Raw genomic sequence first — 12,047 nt, 5'->3', positions numbered from 1 at the left:
CTTCATAACTGTCATGTTGCTACTGTTATTAATCGAAATGTAAATATCTGATATGCAGGATGGTCTTAGGCGACCCCTGTGAAAGGGTCATTGGACTGCTAAAGGGGTCGCGACCCACAGGTTGACAACCGCTGCTATAAACCGTTTCCCACCTTAGAGCTAAAAACAAATAGTTGTTATTTATACACAAGAATTGATTCGGTTCAGAAGGCACTGGGAAAAAAAAATGTTTAGGACGAATATGGTGGCCACTAGCCCCATGTGAAATGTGGCAGGTTGTGATATGCTGTAAGCCTAAAATATATTCCGGATTTTGAAGACGTTGTCTGAAAAAAGTGTAAAATTCCTTTTATTGTTTACATATTAAAACAATATTTTAGATATATTAGGTTAAATTTTCTAGTGGTTAATTAATTACATGTTTCTTTTTACTCTTTTTAATGTGGCTACTAACACTTTTTAATTACATATGTGGCTTTCTGAATTTATTGAACAGTGCATTTCTAGGAGAAAAGCAACATTATTTTATCCACTGCTGTGTCTGCAATGCCAGACAGTGTCTGGTGTGCAGTAGGTGCTTATTAAATATTTGTTTAATGAATTAATGGGCAAATATATGCTCCAGTGGAAGAGAAATTAAGGTAGATACATTTTTAATGTGGAAAGAACGTATTAGGAATATTTGAATATGAGAAACTCCTTTACTTGGATATTTTATTCACTGTTATGCCATGCTATGTCTGACATGTAATACGTGTTCAATAAATATTTGTTGGCTGCCTGAGATATTAAAACTGTCTTAGAAATGGTTTGTGCCTTTGACATTTCATTCTATAGGAGGAGCTAGAAACCTTAAAGAGCATCAACAAGAAGCTGGAACAGAAAGTGGAAGAGCAGAAGGACATTTGGGAGACAGAGCGGCTACAGTGAGTGTGACCCTTGCATGTGAGACACTGCCGTCTGATAGGCACCCTTAGGAGGGTCAGATTAGATTTCTAGAATTTGTTAGACTACAGTCTTCCTATTACGGCATTGAGGGTGTGGTTCTCCCCTTTGAGTCATGATCTCTTTGGTTCTAGGATAGAGAACTTTGTGTCAGAATGGTAAGGAGAAATGACCTAAATTCACGTATTAACGTGAAGTATCGAATACCTGCACTTTGCGGTCAGGAAGCCAAAACAGGACTGAAGAAGAGACTAATGGATTTTAAAATAAATCTGGAGGCTTAGGGCCAAGGCAGCCTTAAATCATTTAAGGCCTGGGGGAGCCAGCAGGCGTCAGCATATATTTCACACAGTCATCTCTACCTCCGCAGACTGAAAGAACAAAACCAGAAGCTGTCCTCAGAAAACGAGAAGCTGGGAGTCAGAGTGGATCATCTTCAGGTAGGCCACGGGCTTTGCCCAGCGCTCAGCCACTGAGCCACACCGGCCGGGAGGAACACACATTTCTTTATGTTTTGCACATTGAAAAGCGTTGTTCCTGGTTAGCTTTCCTTCTTTATATCTTTGTTGTGTTTACTACTTTTGCTTTAGGCACAACTGTCAACTCAAGAGAAAGAAATGGAGAAGCTTGTTCAGGAAGCTCTAGATAAGACAGAGCAGTTGGAATGTCTGAAAAAGGAAAATGCCCAGCTCTTTCTCAGTTTAATGGAACAGGTAGAGTCATGGGAAAATATATAATTTTTTGTCATTGAGGAGAAAATATATACATTGTTCTTTCTTAATCATATACCTGGATGTCACTGGCTCTGGGGGGGGTCTCACAGGAAGCCATCTGAAAGAGGTATCTCGTGGCTGTTCTCAGAAACTAATAAGAGAAGGCTTGCTTCTTTCTCTGCATCCTGCTTGCTCATTAGCTGGGCAGGCCCTTCCCCAGTGCGCGCGCGCGTGCGTGCGTGCGTGCGTGTGCGTGCCTGCGTGTGTGCGTGTGTGTGCCTGCGTGTGTGTGTGCGTGTGCGTGTGTGTGTTTCTAACAGTGGTCCTGAAATCTGTTTTTGTGCAGAGGAAGCACCAGCAGAAGCTAGAGAAGACAGTGGAGGAGCTGAAGCAACAAGAAGCTATTGCAACGAAGAAAGAGCAGGAGTTAACGGCACGTCTATCTTTGGATGGCTACATGGGAGGGAGCCCACAAAAAGGAAGGGATAGGCCTGCGCTCAGGTGATGGACGGGATAAATAAGCAAAGAGGAGAATAGCACTTACCTCTGGACATGTTGCATTCTACCCAGAAGGATAGAGAATTTGCTATGTACAAAATGTTTAGTAGGAGAGGTAGGTATTTTAATGTGTGATGAGTGATAAAAGAATATTGGAAGGTAAACTTTATGACAGGTTGTAGTAAATAAAGGCTTGGGCTAGGAATTCCCTTCTTTTCTTCTTTAAAATATATTTTTATTGATTTCAGAGAGAAGGGAGAGGTAGAGAGTGTTAGAAACATCAATGATGAGAGGGAATCGTTGAATGGCTGCCTCCTGCACACCCCGCACTGGGGATCAAGTCCGCCAACCTGGGCTTGTGCCTTGACTGGTTCATAGGTCAACGCTCAGCCACTGAGCCACACCGGCCCGGCAGGAATTCCCTTCTTAAAGAACTGTTGTGCAGGCAGACAAATGATTATAAAGTTGAGCTCTATGATTGGAAAATATTACAGCAGTCAAAAATTTTGTTACAATTGATATAATATTGTCAGTTGTCGTCATTATAAATTATTCTGAGCTATAGTAAAATGGTAATGCTAGCCTAATTGACTAATGATTTTCTATAATATATCATTGGAAAAGAGGCCTCATGATGATGACAGGTGCCTAGGAGCCCCATTTTCTGAATTGATGTAAGAACAAGAGAAATCCTGATGTCTGGAGCCTATCCAACTACTGGGATTATAACTCATTATATGTGTATCATTCATTCAGTCAGTGAGTCATTATCCAATCAGTTATTGAGTACCTACTACAGTGGGGCCTTGACTTACGAGTGTCCCGACTAACAAGTTTCTTGAGATACCAGCTGTCTCTTGGCTGATTTTTTGCATTGAGTTGACAGAGTAATTTGAGTTAACGAGTCTCCGAATGAATTAAACTCGTAAGTCAAGGCCCCACTGTACTATATAAGATACTGTATATTTTAGCCTAATAAAGAGTAGAACAAAGTTTTAAATCACCAGTTCATAGGTTAAGTTTAGCTAACAGAAATGTTTTATTTGGCCCAGATGGTATTTTTTTTTAATTGAGTTAGTTTCTAATACTTAAAAATGGGAATCTTTCCCATTAAAAATTGTATTTTAGCTTCCATTGAAAACTTAGAGGATCTGGACACATTGAGTCCATATCTGGAGCTGAGTAGCTGCTGCACCCTTTACCAGTAGATAGATTATGTGTTCTCCATTTGTCTGCTGTCTTCACTGTTTCATTGCATTCAACTCCTTCATTCAATTATATTACATATTTGGGTTTGTGACCTCTAATGTAGCAAAGAAATTACTGTTTTAAATAATCTAGAGCCATCCAAAGATTTGAACCTTCTTGTGGCAGCTATGGGTTTTCCCAGTTTTCATGGAATATTTTGCAAGATCCAGGGACTCCCCGGCTGATACCAATTCTTTATTCCTAATGCATCCAAAAGGCCCCTACCTATTAGGACTCTGTCTCTTACACTCCAGGGGCCTAGAAACCAGAAAACAACAGTGGAAGAGCAGTTAGTACAAGAGATGGACTTGCTAAGGGCCAAGGTAGAGGCCGGGAAAGCCTGTTTCTTAGAGAAGTACAAAGAGAGTCAGTGACTCTACAAACAGATCAGGCAACTCAGGGCTGCTGCACTGGTAGCTGACAGAGACGAGGGGCCCAGGAAGCAAGGGGTGCGAATGATTGTGGTTCTTAGGCCCAGAGGGTTGTAGACCCTTGTTAAGGAGAGAAATTTATCTTTCTGCTGAAGAGAGGAGGGATGGAGTGTGTGGCCAGAAACCAGCCTGGGAATCCCTGGAAATACAGGCCCAGCTCAGCATGGGCCTCAGGGAGGATTTTTGTAACCATTGAGCAGATTCAGAGAGCCCGTCCTTACGTCTGCTCTTCGAGGAAGTGAAGCAGGACTGGAAGAGCCCGCAGGAGCCAATGGGGATGGGAAGCCAGGGGCCCGCGGTCAGCAGTGTCACCGGGTAGCCTCTAGTGTTCCTACCTCAGGGTTGGCTAGAAGCGCACAGCAGTTTGAGCACCAGCATTCAAATAAAAATCTTAGGAAAAAACTCCACAATTAGTAGGATTAGCTTAAGTGTCTTTGTGAGGTTTGGGAATGTGGATGTGTGTAGGTAGGAGGTGGAAAGCTCTGAAGCATGCCTAGGAGTTTGGGATTCATGAAACTAGTCAAGTCAACATCAAGCCCAGCATCCCAGAGTGGGTTCCTCGTAGCCTTGAATAAATTCCTGCTCAGATTCTTTCTTCCTCACTGTAACTTGAGTCCAGACCCTGTTTTCACATGGGAGGGGGTCATGCCAACCTAGCCCTACAAGCTTCGGGCTGCATTGACCGAGATGTTTATTCAAGACAAAGATGATTGCTTCCATCGTTGGGTGGGGTTAAACAAGGCTCCATTTATCCCTAACTCTGATAAGTCAGTATTGAGGTTTTCCCCAAACTGTTTCTCTCTTTGGTCACTTACAAACCAGAAGAAACTGGCACCTGGACGCTCTCCCTGGCCTTCGGACATTTTAAGTCACTTTTCTATTAGTTAGATCTGCTCTATAGTACCACTCCTCCCTACTCCACCCTCCCCCACCTTGGTCCCAACACTTTGTAAAGCTAGAACCTCTGTGATCTTGTTTTACCCCACCGTGGATCCAGATGATCATATATATCCTAATCCTAATTTTTTTTTTTAATTATTGATAGGACGAGAACTTTGACCTGTCAAAAAGGCTGAGTGAGAACAAGATGATATGTACTGTTCTGCAGAGAGAGAAAGAGAGATTGGAAGGAGAAAATGATGTGAGTATGTAAATGAGGGTAGAAAACTCCAAGATTTTAAGGGGAAGGAGCAGGGTGAACCAGAGGTATGGAAATAAAATAAAAAGTTAAATAGCCCTGCTGGTTGCCCATCAGCCTGGGGACCTGAGGGTTGTGGTTCGATTCCCAGTCAATCCCAGGCTCGGGCAGGAAGCAATCAATAGATGTGTCTCTTATATTGACCCCTCCCTCTCTCTCTCTCTCTTTTTCTCTCTCTCTCTTTCCCCTACCCCTTCCACTCTCTAAAAAATCAATATATCCTCAGGTGAAGATTAAAAAATAAATATAAATATTTATAATTTTAAGCCGCGGATGGCATGGCTGCCGCTGTGGGGTCCCAAGGCTCAGGCCAAGGCTCAGGCAAGCTGTGGTGGCTGCAAGGGCCAAGGCTCAGGCAGCTGCAGCGGCCAGCAGTGGCAGCAGCAGAGGCGTGATGGGGGCGTCGCCTTCCCCTGATTGGCCAGTCACCTTCTGCAGAGGGAGGCCAAATTGCAGCTTACGGGGAGCAGGCCTAAGCTGTCAGTAGGACATCCCCTGAGGGCTCCCAGACTGTGAGAGGGGTCAGGCTGGGTCGAGGGGACACCCACCCCCCCAGCAGTGCATGAATTTTCATGCACTAGGCCTCTAGTATATAAATGAAAAATAAATATAAATAAATAAGTTAAATAAAAGAGCCCATTCTGGAACAGTGGGGGAGGCACATGCTCCTAAACAAAGTAAATTTAATCTGGTTTCCTGATCTACCACAAAGTCCTCTCTCTGTTCTATAACAAACTCGTTTGGCATGGCAGCAGTCAACCTGAAAGAAACAGCTTTGACAATGATCTGACTTAGTATTTTTGGTTTTATCTTCAGCGTGATTATAAGTGTCATCTTTGGAGAGTAATACCCTGTGTCACTTTTATGCTAGTGAGGAACCCCTTTCCTTCAGCACAACTTTTTTTTTCTCTCTGCTGCCAAACCAGGAGCAGAAGTGGTGGTCTGTACCAGTCCTGCACCCATGGTAGGCTCCTAATAAACACTGTGCATTCATTCATCCCTTCACCCGTTCATTCATTCATCCAACCGGTATTTTCTGCTGTGTGTTAAACACAAGTTATTATTGATTGAGTGATTGATTGATTGATTGATGGATTGAGGATGATCACAGCAAATGAAGTGGTTGCACTTGAAGCCATTCTCATGCCCTGACTAGCATCGAGGAGTGGGTGTCCATGCATTCTGGCCACTCCTTCTAGGTCTACACCTCCAGCAGTTTCCGACCTCTACCCTCTCTGTGACCCTTCTGGGCTATGCCTCCAAGCAATTATTTCTACTTTTGATTTTACTATTTATTCCACGGTGTTTCCGTATTGTAAAAGCCCTTTGGGGTCTATTTCTGGCCCTGTCATTCTCAACCTCTTCATTTAGACAAATACACTGTGACTTTGAAATCCTTGTTTTCCTGGAATAGTCCAATGGGACCAGGCGGGGGTAGGGAGGGAGTGTGCACACAATTTAGCACAAGAAGGAAAAGGTCTGATGTTTGGAAGCTTTGTTAAGAGCTCTTGCAAAGTCCTCTTGAGATGTTATGGAGCAGTTTACTAATTTTCTTTTTAAAGAACTTCCAATGCTCTCTGTCCCCCTTGTACTTTATTCTCTTTCTTACTCTCTCATCCCTTTCTCCCTCTTACCTTCCTCCCTCTCACTCTCTCTGTTGGGATATCCATTGGATGGGATAAAACATAAAGAAGGGAAAAATATATCAGATTGATATTTACATTGTGTAAGAAAATTGTTCTAGAAAGGCGACTAAAAAGAAGCATTTTGCTCTCAATGTACAACAGTTTCAGTCTTAACATAGCTCCTGCCAGCCTCATATATCCATACAACTTTTGTGCCTCCTTCAGTATGTATGTGTTTAGAGATTTTAAATTCTTTTTTACGTTAATCTAAACACAATTTGGTATGCTTTTAGATTCAGATCTTAAGAACTCAGATCTTCAGAGCCCCGGAGGCTGCTGCTTCCCCTTCTCAAGAATCTGGTTTATCATTTCCACGGCTCTTCAGTACCACATTGTTTATTAAGAACTACCTTTAATGGGCACCCTTTTGCCAGTTCATTGAGGCCATTCTTTGTTGTTGTCTTTCAACATGTTGCTCTAAATCTTCTATCCTTAGCTTTTGAAGAAGGATAACTTCAGATTGATGAGTTACATGGGTCTGGATTTTGACTCTCTGCCATTTCAAGTGCCTACTTCAGATCAAGGAGGTGCAGGACAAAACCCAGGACTTGTCTTTGGAAACCCGTATTTTGGTAAGAACTTTGCCATGGGAGCTGAAAGATCCCTGCCACCACCCCTTCCCCCCACTCATTTTTTGTGTGTCTGAGATGCTAATGAAGTCCAGTCTCATTGTTAAGACTTGCTGGGCAGAGGCTGAGGACTCAGTAGAAAGATTGCCAAGCGAGAGGTGTTAATTGAGAAATAAATCTGAATCTAGAAGACACAAATCAGATCACTCGCCTAGAAGCAGCAGACACAAATTGAGTCCCGTGGCTATATCCCCAATACATAAATCGGGGACCTGTCTGTGTAGCAGATATACACGTACAGAGCTGAGGAGCCTAATTAAGATTTGGAAATGGAAGCACAAGAGGCGGGCAGTGCCACCCAGAAACGAGCATTACGTCAGCCACCCGATGGCCTGACCAAGGGCAGCAGGCGTGTACTCCACAGAGACCCCTGGGGGTGTGGATGACAGGAAGTGGGGGTGACAGCCTCTCTTGTCTCACATGGACCAGGGGTCAGGTGTCCTTAGCAAACAGGGAACGTCCCTCTCTTGTCTTCAAAAGTGACCTGAGACCTCATTTTCTGGGCAGTTTGAAGTGGTCAGGTTCTCAAGAGTCACAATCGATCTTTGCACCAGGCAGGGGTGCGCGTTTATTTTTCCTTTTAAATATTTGTAAGTACTTTATTTGAAAAATATCTACATGGGTTCAGTCTTCTTTTTTTTTAATATATACTTTATTGATTTTTTACACAGAGAAAGGGAGAGGGAGAGGGAGTTAGAAACATTGATCAGCTGCCTCCTGCACACTTCCCACCGAGGATGTGCCTGCAACCAAGGCATATGCCCGTGACCGGAATTGAACCCGGGACTCTTCAGTCCACAGGCCAACGCTCCATCCACTGAGCCAAACCAGCCAGGGCTGGATTCAGTCTTAAAATCTATTCTCAGACTGTTTCCTTGTTAAATTGTTACTGTTTTTATAAAAATCTCATTTTCCACCCACTGAAACTAGATGGGGTTTTTTTCTGATTATGTAACATACAGGGCCTCTTCATTATTTTTTCATTTCCCCCCTTATTGACCTCTATCAGAAGTAAACGGTTTATAAAGGAGATAGAGGCGGGGGGGAGAAAGGAAATACGGGGGCTACAAAAAACAGCTGCTAGAACACAAGCACTGGGGTAGAGATCTGGGGGTGATATCTTCTCATTGAATGAAATCTTTTTTATGACCCTCAGGCATCCAAGAAAGTTCTGCCCCCAGCCTGGTGAGTATTTGGAATCATGAAATTGACCACATCCAATCCTTGAGAAAATGCCCCTTTCTGCTCCAGCTCATGGGAGAACCACGGGGAAACTGGTTCATGTTGGTAACTCCTGAAGTCAGCTGCAGCCTGTTGAGGTGGGAGAAGGAGACAGTTTATCCACCAACATCCGGCTCAAGGTCTCCATTGTGAATTGGGTTTAGTACAAGATTAGGAAGGAGGTGTGAAGTAGCAGCTAGCCAAACAAGGTATACCCCGGGCCCCTTCCGGCTGGAAGCTATTTGACTGCTTCAGCAACGTTAGAGAAAGCCCCAGGGAGCCTCTCCAAATGTGAACTTGCGCACCTACCATGTGCCAGGCATTATGCCAGATGCTGAGGATAGAGTGGAAAATAAGATAGACATGGCCTCCGCCACATACAGCCTACATTTTTACTGACCTCTTTGTTCTTCCTCCCAGCGCACCATCAAGAAATGTCCCACCTGCAAGTCAAACCTTGCTGATGACGTTTTTGATCACATCTCGCAGCAGCAGCCCATGGAGACCCTGTCTTTGGATTGTCCGATTTGTGACAAGAGCTTCTCGGCAAACGAAAAGCAAATCTTTGAAGACCATGTGTTCTGCCACACTCTCTAAGTGACCCAGCCTCCTGGATCTATACTGTACATAGATTTTATAGAGTAGAACCTATAGCTTCTACTATGAGTTATGACACAAGATCCTGCCTAACCTGAAATTATTAAGGATTTACTCAGTCCTGCTGCCCTAAAGGTAGAATCATGTCAATAATCTACAGGATAGTGTTAAGGGCTGTTACTTCCGTCTGTGTGGGTTATGACCTTTTAAATCACAGAACGCTAGCTATGTCAGCCTCTCACCTATGATGCCCATTTTTCCAAGGATCTCCAGTACAAGGGCCCTGGAATAGAAGCAACCTGGCTATTCAGAACAGGTTTGACTCAAATATAAAGTGGTTCGTTTTCGAGGTTGTCCAGAGCCATTCAAGGTCAAGCCTTGAGTATATTTGTACTCAGTCTTCAGTCCTATCCTTGGGGCTGGAGATTGATGAGAATTGAGCATTTCTTCCTGCTCTTCTTCAGGCCTCTTTCTCCAACCAATTGCATTAGACTGGCCAAAAATGGCCTGGCAGAGAACTCAGGCATCCAGCTGGGATACCAAAGGTTTCTCATCTTGATTTCTCAGCTCCTAATAGAAGCACCTTATTCCGGAACTGTGGACATGAAATACTATTTCAGTCACAGAAAACCTTCTTTCTCTCTGGATACCTCTGATTGGCATTTTCTACTCTTTAATCTTTCCTACGCACATAACATTTATTGTTGTGAGTCGTTAACAGTAGTGGGAGTTGTTAGAAACTCTATGGGTTTGCAACTTTCTAAGCTGGTGACTTTCATTATGGATGAGTCAGAATAATGAGAACTAATGTTAACCTCTTTAATACTAAAAATAAACTAGTCCCCTTTTTCAGGGACTTTGGCAATTTAAACCTTGAGTTTATAGTCTTATTTTTAATCTTATGGGGAAAGCGTAATCAAAAGAATTGTGGGAATTATGGACCTCACCAATAATTTCTCTTCACCTGTCTTAACTAGTCAACAGAAGAGTTTCCTGGCAATTATTTTGAGGTGGAGAGTAAGTGATGAAACATTACCTTAGTTTGACAAATCTAGAACCCTGATTTCTTGCTCTAACTTTTCATGCATTTTTTTGAAAGGGGGCAGTATGGAATTTGGTACTTGTGTGAACTAAGTTCACTTCCCTCCATCCAGACTAATTGAACTATAAGAAAGTAGTTCCATGCCCTGGCCGGTTTGGCTCAGTGGATAGAGTGTCAACCTACAGATGTAAGGGTCCTGGGTTCTATCCCCTGTCACAGCACATGCCCAGGTTGTGGGATGGATCCCTAGTAGGGGGCATGCAGGAGGCAGCTGATCCATGATTCTCACATTGGTGTTTCTATCTCTCCCTCTCTGCAATCAATAAAAATACTAAAAACAAAACAAAAGTAGTTCCATTTTCTCTCCCCCTAGGCACTGAACAAGTAAAAATGACTCCCAGGTAGTCAACCAGCAGGTCACTATACAGACTTTTGCAAAAAGTTTTGAATAATGTGAAACATGATTTCCTGGATAAGGTTGAACTAACTATAGCTGCATTCCTTCTGTTTTTATCCTGATTGGAGTTATGCTTTAGACGAACTATATTGCCCCAGTCACGGCTCTTTGCCTTTATTTCTCCGTTGATAAAATGAAGATGGAACTATACTACCACTTCTTCTGGATCATTGTTTCAGTAAAATGTCTCTTGGACTCGTAAGCCTTTTGCCCTTTAAAAATCAGATGTGGCTCAGCAGTTGAGCATCGACCTATGAACCTGGAGGTCACAGTTCAATTCCTGGTCAGGGCACATGCCTGGGTTGTGGGTCAATCTCCCATGGGGGGCGTGCAGGAGGCAGCCAGTCAATAATTCTCTCTCATCATTGATGTCTCTATCTCCCTCTCCCTTCCTAGAATCAGATGTGACATTAAGATTAATCCTAGAGCTCTGGCCGGTGTGGCTCAGTTGGTTGACCATTGACCGTGCACTGAAAGGTTGCCAGTTCAATTCCTGGTCAGGGCACATGCCCAGGTTTGGGCTCGATCCCCAGCAGAGGGTATACAGGAGGCAGCCAATCGATGTTATGCTCTGGCATCGATGTTTCTCCCACTTCCTCTCTCTAAAAAATCAATTAAAAATACATTTTAAAAAGACTAACTCGAGGATAGACACAATGGGGAAATGATGCCATTTCTCTAGCAGAGACCCTTCCTTCCTGACAGCTCCAGTGAAGAACTGCAGTCCCATTTATTTTGTACTCGTCTGCTCTTAATGAAACAAGTGAGTGGAGAGGAGCAGGCATGCACAGAATCCAAATCACTGAATACCATTTTCTAGTGAATTACCCACCACCTTGCCCCTGCCACCACCCTGGGGGTTACTGTGATTGTCAACAGCAGCAGGAGCCCTTCAAAAGGCTTCCATAAAAATCCAGTTGAGGTGTTAATGCTCCTTTTTGCTGGATGTAAAACAAAACATCTTAACCACTGTTCATTATCCCCAGCTGCTCTTACCAAAGCTTTGAAAGGGAATTATACTCCAGACAGCTACTAGTGTCAAAGGAAACAATCTTCCATAATCCACTCCTCACCCCAGCCTTTCCCCTCTACACTATCTGGCACTCACACATTTTATAGCTGTAAAGTACCTGCCAAAAAAACATATGACATTATGGGAGCAAAATAGTATTTATATCTAAACTAGAGGCCCAGTGCATGAAAATTCATGCACTTGGGAGGGGAGGGTCCCCTCAGCCCAGCCTGCGCCCTCTTGCAGTCTGGGACCCTGAGGAGGATGTCCAACTAATGGCTTAGGCCCACTCCCCTGGGGATCAGGCCTAAGCTGGCCGTCAGACATCCTTCTGACAGCCTGGAAGCCCTCAGGGGATGTCCAACTAACAG

The 12,047-nt window shown here is 43.6% G+C and overlaps 1 protein-coding gene across 3 annotated transcripts in view; it reads left to right on the top strand.

The window, feature by feature from the left end:
* CALCOCO2 (calcium binding and coiled-coil domain 2) overlaps window positions 1-10,036 on the top strand; it is a 23,544-nt gene extending 13,508 nt beyond the window's left edge. For all 3 annotated transcript variants that reach the window (XM_006774253.2, XM_015570866.1, XM_015570865.1), the window contains 8 exons: window positions 838-926; window positions 1,316-1,385; window positions 1,536-1,658; window positions 2,005-2,091; window positions 4,881-4,976; window positions 7,155-7,290; window positions 8,504-8,532; window positions 8,989-10,036. In XM_006774253.2, coding sequence (XP_006774316.1) covers window positions 838-926; window positions 1,316-1,385; window positions 1,536-1,658; window positions 2,005-2,091; window positions 4,881-4,976; window positions 7,155-7,290; window positions 8,504-8,532; window positions 8,989-9,165 — 807 coding nt within the window. In that variant the 3' untranslated portion in view covers window positions 9,166-10,036. The remainder of the gene's footprint in view (window positions 1-837; window positions 927-1,315; window positions 1,386-1,535; window positions 1,659-2,004; window positions 2,092-4,880; window positions 4,977-7,154; window positions 7,291-8,503; window positions 8,533-8,988) is intronic.
* Window positions 10,037-12,047: the final 2,011 nt, after the last annotated feature.

Source organism: Myotis davidii, unplaced genomic scaffold (assembly GCF_000327345.1).
Source record: "Myotis davidii unplaced genomic scaffold, ASM32734v1 scaffold327, whole genome shotgun sequence".
In the NCBI taxonomy this organism is placed as follows: Eukaryota; Metazoa; Chordata; class Mammalia; order Chiroptera; family Vespertilionidae; genus Myotis; species Myotis davidii.
The sequence above is the reverse complement of the archived record's forward strand: the minus strand, read 5'-3'. Positions and strand labels throughout refer to the sequence as shown.